The sequence below is a fragment of the Thunnus maccoyii genome, chromosome 12 (assembly GCF_910596095.1).
Source record: "Thunnus maccoyii chromosome 12, fThuMac1.1, whole genome shotgun sequence".
Lineage (NCBI taxonomy): Eukaryota > Metazoa > Chordata > Actinopteri > Scombriformes > Scombridae > Thunnus > Thunnus maccoyii.
Genome location: NC_056544.1, coordinates 31,421,661 through 31,433,985, shown reverse-complemented (window position 1 = coordinate 31,433,985; position 12,325 = coordinate 31,421,661). Strand labels below are relative to the sequence as shown.

The window sequence follows — 12,325 nt, the reverse complement described above, 5'->3', positions numbered from 1 at the left end:
AGACAAATAATAAATCTATAGATGAAGCAGAGGAAAATAAAACAACAACAACAACAACAACAAAAAAAAAAACCTGTGACGTCGGAGGGATGATGGTGGTCTCGGCTGGGATTGGCGAGATTGGGATCACAGGGATTATGGGAGAGGAGGGCGGGGTGGCCTCGGCCTGCTGAACAATAGCATGGTGAGGGGTCTAAGGTTAGACAAACACAGTGCAGCACAGATGAAGAGATGAGGAGGAGGAGGAGGAGGAGGATGTATGCATGTCCCTGTTGACTGACAGCTGTTGTGATCAGCTGTACCTGCTGTCTGTCTGTTTGGTTTTATTATGCTCAGGTGCCAGCCGGGTGGAGTTAAGACACACAGGGGGAAAGGATCGCAGAGTGTCAGAGAGGTCGGCCAATCACAGGAAGACGCTCTGTGATTGACAGATTACCTGACACTTGTGCTTTTTTCAGACGATCCTGATGTGGCAAACTCATCACCCATCTGCTGCTCTGAGATGATTAAAGCTGCAGCGTGTGTGTGTGTGTGTGTGTGTGTGTGTCGGTCTCAGCAGGGGGGTTGATGTTCTTTTTTCTGATTATTGGAAAGAGCAGATATTTCAATCTGGTGGAGCAGAGAGTATTAACCCTGACAGCACCGAGGGTCAAAGGTCAAGTTTATTTTATTACTGCAGCGCCTTTAAAACAACAAGACATCAACGTATGTTTTACATAACATATAAAAGAGGAACAGAATGATATAAGAACACACACACACACATCCACATTATTCCCAACCTCATGATCATCAGGTTCAGGAATAAGGTGGATAATTAAAATAAAAACAAAGTAATAAATGGAAAATGAAACAGGAGAATGAAAACAGAAAAGTCTTGATGTGATTCATCAGTAGTGGGAGTTGAGACTCTGAGGACAGGAAGTAGATCCGTCCCAGACCACCAGAGAGGTCTGGGACGCTTCGTATCATAAGATCAGATCAGATATATATCTGTCTCTGCTACATACATTCATTTACTGTTATCTGATCTTTGTAAAACTGTTAACATGCAGTGAACTCTGCTTTAACTTCAGATCCTTTTACTGGAGCAGCAGCTGCTTTTTCTACATGTTAACATGTTAACAGAAGCTGCATCATGTGTTCAATACTCACAGATTATTAATGAAATCTTCAGTTTGTACTTTAATATCAAACTGTCTTTGATGTAATCAAGTGTTTTGACGTGGTTTTTATTTTAGTTTTACATTTTGAGCTTCTTAATGTTTCTTTGTCTTTTAACATCTTGAGATCATGTTGATTATTTTATTTTGTGTCTGTCCTCCATTAATAAATCATATCATACATTATTTTAATTATCGATTAATCTGCTGGTGATTTTCTCAATTAATCATTTTGTCTATAAAATGTCAGAAAATAGTGAAAAATTCCTGTTCGAAGCTGCAACCAGCACATGTTGATAAAAACAGGATGAAGAGTAGCGAGCGTGAGTCTGAGGCGGCCCTTCAAACATTGTGACCTCTATTATGCAAGAGAAGGGACCTCATGAAGCTAGCTGGCAGGAAGTTGCCGCTCTCTGTGTTTCGGTAGAGGCTTAATTGTTGTGCTGCAGCAGCAGAACCCGCAGCCCCATGGAAAACCAACAGCCGCTAAAATTAGCCCCCCGCGCATCGACCGCATTGATCCGCCAGCCCTACTTCTGGAGCGCCGCTCTGAAAGCCTGCTGACAATGAGGCTTAATTGCTCCCAGAGAATACAAACCGGTCTGACAAACGCAGCAACACGAGACAGAGAGAGAGAGAGAGAGAGAGAGAAGAGTTTATGTTTTAATTTAACAGTGACGGCTGGGAGTGAGCGCTCCCCCGTTCAGACGGGATCTTTGAGCTGATGAGCTGAGATGATGATGATGATGATGATGATGAACCAGGACTAGAGAGCCTGATCTGATCCAAAAGACAACATTTAGTCTAGTGCCGAAACATCAGCTGATGAATCAACACCTATCCCAATAACTGATCCATCAATTAAGTTATTTATCATGTGAAACCATCAAACGTTCTGTTTGTCTTCACTGTGACGATTCGCTGCTTTTCTCTCCTTCATGTCATCTGTTTGTCAGAAAAAACAATATTTACAGTACATTTTAAGGGCTGTTTCACTATAATCTGACACATTATAGTCTAACAGATGAATCATTAATCTGCAGCCCCTAAATGAATCAATCAGATAATAAGTCTGCTGATATTCAACAAGTAATGTGATCTATATTAATCCTTTATGGTGTAGAGCGCCAAACACTGTTCAAAACACATCAGTGAGCCACTCAGCTGCACTGACATGTTCCTTCATCACACACACACACACACACACACACACACACACACACCGTCCTGCTGCCAGAAACACTCACTACAGCACCAAACGTAGATTCATCCGCCACTGAAAATAGTCCCCAACAAATGCACTGTTTCCTCCTGTTTGTTTGTTAAAACCACAGTGAGCAGCTGTTATTGATCCTTTAAACATGAAACTGTTTGTAAAGTTTTCAGAAGGAATCAGAGAGTCAGAGAGTATTGATAGATGAACTCATTGACGATAAGAACATTTTAAAACCAGAGGCCGATGGTTTAAATGACATGTTGAACGGATACGTCAGAGCAGACAGATGACAGCAGGATCAAACATGGACACATGTTGATTCTCCATCAAGTGACAGACTGTAGTAACTCACAGATCAGAACATGTGCAGCTCTGACGACTGTTTAGTTCCTCATGATGAGTTCAAGGGTCAAACGTCACAACAAAAAGACAACAACTGATGTTTCTTTAACGCCAGAGATGATGAAGAGTCAAACTGACCTCAAACAAAAAGCAAACTTGTTGAGCAGTCGTACAAGAACTTTGTCATTCAGCAGAAAAAATCAGCAGCATTTGATTGAAGATAAGAACATCAGATTATGAATCAGCCATCAATGACAACTGATTAAACCATGAAGTATTAACCTGAGACCTGAACCTGTAAGACTAACGTGACCGGGAAGGAAACAGCTTCCAGTAAAACCAGTACTCATGTCCCAGCTTCAGACTGAACCACGTCACATGTGTCTGATGTTTTAACTACCTTACTGAAGACGAAGGGGACCCAGGGGATCTCCGGCCTGCTGGCTGCGTGGCTGCTGCTGCTGACCACTTTGGCCGTGCTCTTGGTGGGACTTTTCTTCACGCTGTCCCGCAGGTTGAGGAATCGGCTGCGAGCTCGGCAGGACGCCGGCACCGTGCAGGCGGTAAATGTCGACAGAGACGCCTGGACCTGCGAACGACCCGGTGGCGGCGGCGGCGGCGGCTGCTGCTGCTGCTGCTGACGGTGAAGCTCGATGGCGTGCTGCCTCTGCAGCGGGTGCAGGTGGGCGATGGACTCCTGCAGGTTGATGTTGACCCGCGGCAGCTTCTTCTCGCCGCCGTTCATGGCCTTGGAGGTGAACTCCTGCCGGGGGTAATGTGTGGTCATCTTCCTGGAGGAGATTCCCGATTGGAGGAGGAGGAGGAGGAGGAGGAGGAGGAGGAGGAGGATGTGGTTAAATAATAAATGATGGAGGTTTCCTTCAGGCTTGTTCGGTGTCTGCGGTGCGACGGCGGCAACAGATCCAAACTCAATCCTGTTAATTCAGGCTCCACCACAGAAGCACAATAACACTCCCTCTTCAGCTGCTCTTCCTCTGTGACGCCCTCCCTCTCGTCTTCTCTCATTCTCCTGCCAATTAATCGGCTTCAGTGAGCGAGGCACATGTCAGCACGATGGGGAGGGAGGGAGGGAGGGGAGGGGAGGGGGGGGTGCTCCACTCGCTGCATGAATAATCGATAACGCCCCCGGATTCAGACACAGCGACGTGCATGTCAGCGTCAGCAGCGAGGGGGGGAATGCGACGAGGACTCCTGGTTAGCAGCGGCGGGCAGGAAGCTGCAGCTTTCATGTGGATATTCTCTGCAGCAGCTTTAAGCCTCTGCTGAAGATAAAAAACCTGACAGTCGACTCTCGCAGGATGTTCAGAGCTGAACCACGAGCTGCTGCTGCTGATGCTGATGCTGCTCCTCTTCGTTTTTTAGGTTTTATTATTTGACACTGCAGCAGCCTTTGACTGGAACATTACATACAGTCAGACATGTGACTGCTCTGTATAATAACTGTCACATCCAGGTTACTGATGACAGCGTCCATATTTGTTTGAAGCTCTTAATTTGACTTGGTTGACACAGTCTGAAGCACCTCTAGAAGAGGAACTAATTAATTTATCATATCAACTATTCTGACAATCAAATCATCTTTGTAGTGATTTTTTTTAAGTCAAATTTCCAAACATCTGCTGGTTGCATCGTCTCTAATAAAGACCTGCTGAGGTTGAAACTGTTCATGTTTTAATTGTCATGAATAAAAACGAGTGATAAAGATTAATAAACACTTTTTATCTGAAGTTTTTTTTTAATGTATATATGTTGCTCACAACTCTTTAAAAACAAACTTATCAACAATGTTTATATCTCCTCAGGTTTTTACTCTAAAATATCAATAAATATCTGAACCCCAGTATTGGTTGGACTACATTAAATATAGTATAATGATATTATCAGTATAAAAACTGACACTCAGCTCTACTGAGAGCTGACTGGCTTTGCACTGTGGACTGTTTAGTATCCAGCCTTCATGTTGGGTAAACTATGAATGGACAAATCATTCTTACAACATAAAATACGCTCCAGAATAACCCACATATGAGCGTTGACATGACAACGGTCGCTGTGCGGACAGCGATCTGATGTCATAAGTGGATTTAAAAATCCAGGAGGAGGGTTTTTGGTGGGAGGAGCGTTTCCTCTCCAGCATCCAGCTGAACACACTGACCCATCAGCTGAAACATCACCGCTTCACTTCTACACGATCAATAAACCAGCCTCCATCGTCTTTATTCACCAAACAATATCTACAGTCCCTGAACGCCTCATCTCCGTCCGTATTCATGATGAAGAGGCGACAATTTCAAAACAAATCCATACGCAGCCGTGGAAATATCTATACGTCTGCATTGTTTTTGATGCATTTGACTGTCATCTGAACAATGAAGCGGGTTATTGTCGCTGCGTCCCCCCCCCCGAGGCTCCATCAGCATCGACCCGCAGCGTTAAACGTGCAGGAATCTGGATCCTGATGCACACGATTCATAACAACAGGAGCACAAACGCAGCATTTAGAGAGCAGATCAATACGACAAACTGTGAACATGTGGTCACAAGCAGGATGTAAAGAGGTTGACTGAGTGCATGTCAGAGCCTGCGCACGCACACACACACACACACACACACACACACACACACACACACACACACACACACACACACAGAGGTACAGCACTGAACAGGATTAGTGCCTCGGCTCTGCTGCTGTACGTCTACAGCTCCACCTACAGGCCGCACAGCTCAACACACACACACACACACACACACACACACACACACACACACACACACACACAGCTGCAAGATTCACTTTCATCATTGAAGATAAATGTAGAATTGTGCGAAACATCATTTGAAATGACAAAACCGGCTAAACATTGGAATAACGGGAAATACTGATCATCTCTCAGAGAGACGGAGACTCGCTGCCTTCCTGGACTCGTTAGATGAATCATCACAGAACAGTTGTTCTAGAGAGATATAGATTAACGCTGGCGTTGTCACATATCTATCAATATAAGTGAGGATATTCATCTGAGCGGAACAACTCATCAATTCCCATAAAATCCAGCAGCTGCACTGCAAACTGGAGCTGCTAATAGCTGATTCAACATACTTTTAACAGAACCAATTTGACTAAATGCAAACACATATACACTTAAAAAAAAACAGGCTCAAGCTGTAGCTCAGTTACCGAATCCATGGCAACCTCATACATCCTGGTTATATATTATGGGAACTCCTGAAGCAGCGACAGTCTCCCCATCCATACATCTCCGGATATCAAAGTTGTACATGTGGGAATGTTGGGGGGAGTATCTACGTCAAGACATCTTTTAAATAGTTTGTTCTTTTGATATTTGCAGTTTAAGCATCATTTAGCTTTACTGAGGTTAACCCATCAGATTTCTGCTGTTTTAAATCCTATAATAGATAAATAAAACAGCCGTGTTGATGTTTTCTGTCCATGTAGATCTTTAAGCTTGTTGTGCGGATGGTTAACCTGCGGTCGGGCTGCAGGTGGAGGAGCGGCGCTGTCGACACGCCTGAAGGGACACCAAACAGATTACAGTCATGAATCTGAGCTCAGAGACGTTTCAGCCCTGCAGCTTCTCCGCTGGGCTGAAACGTCTCCGATCACGTCCGAACCAACAGCTGCAGGAAGGAGGGAAAGAACCGCAAAACCCCGCCAGTGTTACTGCCTCGATCCAACAACAGGACGAAGACCAAACAACTTTACAATTATTAAAGTATTAAATTAAAAAGTTCATGTTCTCGTAGACGGCATGAGAAGACAGAAACTCTCCTGGTTGAACCATCAGTACAAAACATGAACAACTGTTAGAGAATATCTGCTTCTTGATGAAAAACAGCCTGAGGGCAAGAAGTCAACTACAACTCCCAGGGTGCATTTCATCCAATCTCTTCAGGTTCTGTTATGTGCGCCGCTAACAGCGAGCTAAAGCTAAAGGTGACACTTTAATAAAACATTCAGCAGCTTAAAGCAGCTCTCTTTCTGATTCTGGGTCAGTTTGGGATGAATTTAGCAGCTGTGTGTGTTTTTATTTTATTTGATGATTTCCAGCGGATGTCGACTAAAGCCACACTGACTGATGCAGACTTCTCATTCAAGCCTCCTTTTGTGAACGAGATCAAACAGCATCACTTTTCAGAAGGTATCCTGCTCTGAACCGTCTAAGATTCACTTTTCTTTGTCGATTGTCTTCTTAGTGATACGTCTGTATTTTTAGCCACGCTAGCAGCGTAGCTCTACTGGTGATAATGTTGGTCTTCCACTTTGCTCCAGACTGAAATATCTCAACAACTATTAGACGGGTCGCCATGTAATTTATCGTCGTGGTCGTGGTCTTGCTTCATGGTTCAGACTGACCAGCTTAACACCCACTCAGTATATTTCCGTCCATCTATTTAAACTCACAACCTTCTTGTTGTGAGGAGACAGAGCTGAGCACTACTGCCTCTTCACAACAGGAAAACTAAAACAACTCAAGTACAGCTGAGGCTTAAAGCTCCATAAAAGAAGAAGCAGCTTTAGGGTAAAATATTAGAAGTAACAACAGTTGGTGTTTTCACATCTTTGTAATCCGGTTGAATCTGACTCTGGTTGATATATTTATGGATTACAGACACAAAAACAGAAATACATCAATAAATAAATAAAGTTATATTATGTTAAAGTGAAAACACTTATTTCCAACATGGCCCCAAGATGTTAAAAGACAAAGAAACATAAAGAAACACAAGACACAACATAAAATACGATGACAATCTGATTTCCATAAATAATCCCAACCTGACTTCTATCAGCTGCTCTCATATTTAAAAACTGGTCCTGGTATTATAGTTACAGCATGGATCATTGTTATCTAAATTACACACGTATTGATAATATTGTACATATGATGCAGCTGTTCAACTCTTCTGAATTCATCACCATCACACGTCAACAGGATGCATTTAATGAACACTGAATGTTATTTTGCATCACCTGCAGTTTGTTCCTACATTTAGCCGCCAAACCGCTGAACCAATCAGAACAGGCATCAACCCTCGGTACCATTCATGTTGGCAGATCTGAACACGGCAGTCGGACCAAAGCAACCAATCAGAGACCCTTTAGAGGAGGCGGTTAGTTTGGTGGGAAAGTGATCCGACCGGCGTACTGGCTGCTGTAGCCAGGTGTGCTTTGCATGCTGGGATGCGAATGTGTGAGTTTAACAGTTGCTCGCAGCTAGCCGGAGAGGTCAGACGTAGTATTTGACCAGTGGAGCTTCTTCAGGACCTTCTTCCTGTGTTTATGGTCCCGCCCCAGACACATCTGACCAATGAGAGGAGAGAGCGTTCTCGCCTGGCTTTTAGTGATGCATTTTGGTTCACTTGGATTTTTTTTTAGCGTGAAAAGAAATCAAACCAAGTTTACCAGCTTATTCACTGATACAGACCAGAACAAACCAACTACAGGTTGGAAAACACCTTAAACCAAAACTATTTACAACTAAAACTGTTTTTACAGCAAAGCATGTAAAGCGCTGTGTTGAAAATGACAGAGAGAAGTTGGTTTCAAGCTGGACCAGTACTTCAGTCTGTTGTGGAGCAAACTTCTCCATCTCTGGGAAAACCACAACAGTCAACGGACGTGCAGGGTGATGATGGTCGACAGGCGACGGGTTACTGGTACTGTAAAGTTTCATGTGAAAGCACTGCTACTAACCAGGAAGCAGGAAATGGTACTTCAAAATAAAACTGTTGCTCCGGAAACTAGTGATTTTATTTCTTCGGACAATGTTGACCCAAATGCTCGCGACTCACTGAGGATGAGCCCGTGATAGTTGGGAACCGCAGCTCCAGAGGATGTATTCCAGCTATGCTAACACACCAAACCTACATGCTAACATGGTTAATATTATACCTGCTAAACATTAACATACTAGCATTGTCATAGTGAGCTGGTGTTATACAGCTTCAGAGCTGCCAGCATGACATGTTTGACTCTATTCCTTCATATAGTTTCTATATTTTTTGCTTTTGAAATGTTTTTTCATAATTCCCAATGAGAACAATGTTGGTTTGTAAAGTACTAAATAATATTCAGACAGTAATGAAGGAGAGCAGTAAGACTATTTCTTCATAAACACACTTGAGTCAGTTTGACTCTGCAGCTGATGAAGCTCCGAACACTTTACTGTTCCTGATGATACACAGAATAAAACTTAAAGGGAGACGTTAACAGACAGGAGGCAGATTGTAGTATTTAGAGTCTACCAGACTAAACTTGTAGAAACAAAGTCTAAAAAATTAAACATAAACCTTTAAGTGTTGTTAAATGATGCAGGAGACTCCTGAGTTTCTCTGTTGAGGAACATAGAAAGTATCATTAAAAACAAAACTTAGAAATGAGATTTTACATCAGAGAAATACTTGAGTTGCTTATTATTCACAACTAAAGAGGCTGTGATGAAACCATTTATACTTTATGCTCCGTCTACACACACGTTCTGATATATGTGTGTGTGTGCATGTATGTTAACGTGCTGCCTCTGCCTGTGTGTGTGTGTGTGTGTGTGTGTGTGTGTGTGTGTGTGTGAGGCAGTAAACAGGGAGGCGGTGGGGTAGCGCTACGTGTCAGGAGCCCGGAGGTTGCTAGGCAACGCTGGGAAAGGCATGTGCTACTGCAGGGGTTCCTCACATCTGCCCAGAACATGATGCTGCTGTTCTGTTTATGCAGGTAAAATCTCTTCACATCGACACGCTGCCTCGCTCGCACACGCAGACTTAAAAAAACCTGCACAGGTGTGACCACGGCAACCACGGCGAACCCGACATCAACAGAAACCGTCTTGAGAGGAGGGAGATTCCAGCTCATCCTTCTTATCGTCTGATGAGACCCACAGCTGCTGAAGGCTCTGGAACATTCACCGAGCAGCAGCGAGTGTGTCACTGTGTGTAAAGTGTGTGTAAAGTGTGTGTGTGTGTGTACACGTCCTCGATTCCTCAACACTTAACGACGCGCAAAAAAAAGTGGTCGTGCCTCACGTTGAGACGGCGAGCTCTGACACATTTAGATCCAACGTAATAACCTGCTCACAGCCGCTGCAGCCTTATCAACAAATCACCCTCAGATCTCCTACGCCACACACACACACACACACACACACACACACACACACACACACACACACCGTCCTCATGCTCTCGCTGTGCATCTTTGACCCGTTTATCTCATGATGATGATAATCGCTCTGAAATGGGATGTTGGGTGTTTCTAGACCTGCGGTTAAGAATTTAACCAGATGTGAAGGTTTGTGCATGAATCCTGATCCACCACATGACGCAGCAGCAGCAGCAGCGGCGGCGGCGGCAGCAGCAGCTCTCCTGTTGCAACTTTTCCACATCTGCCTCATCCAGCGTCACATCCACAGCAGACAGACCGATCAATACGTTTACAACAACACACACAGCAGTCAGAGTGATCGCATGTATACGGGGGCTTGACTGCACACACACGTAGCAGAAAATGAGTCACGGTGCAGCGGTGCAGCACCTCCCCCTACCTCCTCACCTTTAGGAGGATCTTTTTTTCTTTATGGGTGGGGGGGTGAGGAGGGGGTGACCTACCAGTAGGCGCCGGTGGAGCCGCTTGGTTCTCCTCAGGGTCCCCATAATGCGGCGGCCCATCTTTTTGGCATACCACACAGAGTTGAGCATGCTGCTTGTTGCTGCTGCTGCTGCTGCTGTTGCTGTGGTGAAGGTGGAGGTGGTGTGTCGCCTCCTTTGCGCCTCCTCCTCTCGCTCCTGCTGCAGGCTGCGGGGTGGCGGAGGTGGTGCTGGCTGGAGAGCAGACGATGGGAGGGGGGCTTCACTCCACCTTGTGTCCCCCCCCCCTCCTCCTCCTCCTCCTCCTCCTCCTCCTCTTCCTTGCAGACACAAACAGAGAGGCTGCAGAGGAGCTGATGGAGGAGGCGCTGGTGGTGGAGGTGACCAGTAGCTGCTTCCAGGAGAGGAGCGATGGAGCAGAGAGGAGCAGACTGAGGTCGTCCTCCTCCTGTCAGTTATGTGCAGCAGCAGCAGCAGCGGCGGTGGTGGCGGCGGCGGCGGGCGGTAGCCGGGGAACAGCGGCCGTCAGACGCTGGACTTGACGGGAAAGAGAGAGAGATGAGCCTCCTGGGGCGGATTAACCTGCCGGGGTGAGAGAGCATCGCTGAGCAGGCGGAGAGAGAGCAGCCTCCGTCTGTCTGAAGCAGACAGCAACAACAGACTGCAGGGCTGACGAGAGGACGGAGAGACCAGTGTGTGTGTGTGTGTGTTTAAAGAGAGCGCAGGCAGGGAGGAAGTTAGTCCTCTGATCTCTTCTCTCTGCAGTCTGGAAACCTCACGCAGCCTCCTCCGCCTCCGCCTCCTCCTCCTCCTCCTCCTCCTCCTCCTCCTCCTCCTCCTCCTGCCTCTCAGTCCAGAGAGAGTTTGGTTCAGCTGACCTCTGTCCTACTTCAGTCCTCAGTCTTTCAGTCCTTTTCCCAAAATGAGTCAGCAGGGGAGACTCACACTGACAAAACGCTGAGTTATCACCGCTGTGACGGACGGCGAGGTGATGTGCGGAGCGACAGCTGAATATAGAGACAGAGTTCATTTAGACGGGTCGCTGCTTAGCTCGTTACTAGTTCGTTTAAGATCGATTAAATCTGCAAGTAGCGAGAAAATGAAGCAAATCAATAAACTAAATTAAATGAAAATTAGATATTAAAAAAAGAAAAAAAACAACTAAATTAATTTAAAACAAAAAACAAAAAACAAAAGTAATATTTATATTAAAAAACAAAAACAAACATAAAATAAAAAATCGAACTTTGTTCCCATTGGGACCCCTTTACTGCAACTGCCTTGAAAAATGTTGTTCATGTTCAAATATATACAATTTATATATAATGTATCAAATGTTTTTATTACAACTTTATTGATACAGAGTTTATTTATCGAGTGGTATCAGGTTTGGGAGCTGGATGAATTGAAGCCTGTTTTCCTTCTAGTGTATGTAAAAAATGTAATATTTGAATTTTAACTACCTGAAAGCCTTTATAATTACTCTTTAACTCTGATCTATTGATACCCTACAAATGAATCAATTCTATGATGTAGTTTAGGATCAGGCTGCGTGGGTGAAATTAGAATTAATTAATTTGTTCAGACTTTCTTTTTTTTAAGTGACAGCCCTTGTATTTGTAGTATTTACTTGTCCGTGTGTGACTTCTTGACTCTGAGGAACACCACTGTGTGTTGTCAATACGTATTTGTCTTGTTTGTAATCATGTAGCTAGTTTTTAACTTTGTGTACTTTTAACAGAGCAGCATGTTCCAAGATTGTGTCTATGGTGTGTTTCAGTGAGGAGTCTGTGAAATGCAGTGATTCGTTCCAAAACAACAATGACAAGTTTACATTTTGACAAAATTTCCCTCCAAACATCCAATATGGAGTGCCACAAGGCTCTGTACTGGATCCTCTACTTTTCAGTCTTTATGTGTCACCACTCCAGCCTATAATCCATAAGCAGAATACAGACTACGCAGACGACACCCAACTCTA

At 44.5% G+C, this 12,325-nt stretch overlaps 1 protein-coding gene across 11 annotated transcripts in view; it reads right to left on the bottom strand.

The window, feature by feature from the left end:
- LOC121907944 (discs large homolog 1-like protein) overlaps positions 1-12,325 on the bottom strand; it is a 139,508-nt gene that overhangs the window by 42,458 nt on the left and 84,725 nt on the right. For 3 of the 11 annotated variants that reach the window (XM_042427522.1, XM_042427523.1, XM_042427528.1), the window contains exon 5: positions 74-169. The exons of 5 other annotated variants lie outside the window; for them this stretch is intronic. In XM_042427522.1, the coding sequence (XP_042283456.1) occupies positions 74-169 (96 nt within the window). Of the gene's footprint in view, positions 1-73; positions 194-12,325 lie in introns of all 11 variants that reach the window. 3 more of the 11 variants (XM_042427521.1, XM_042427526.1, XM_042427524.1) reach the window with 2 other exon arrangements.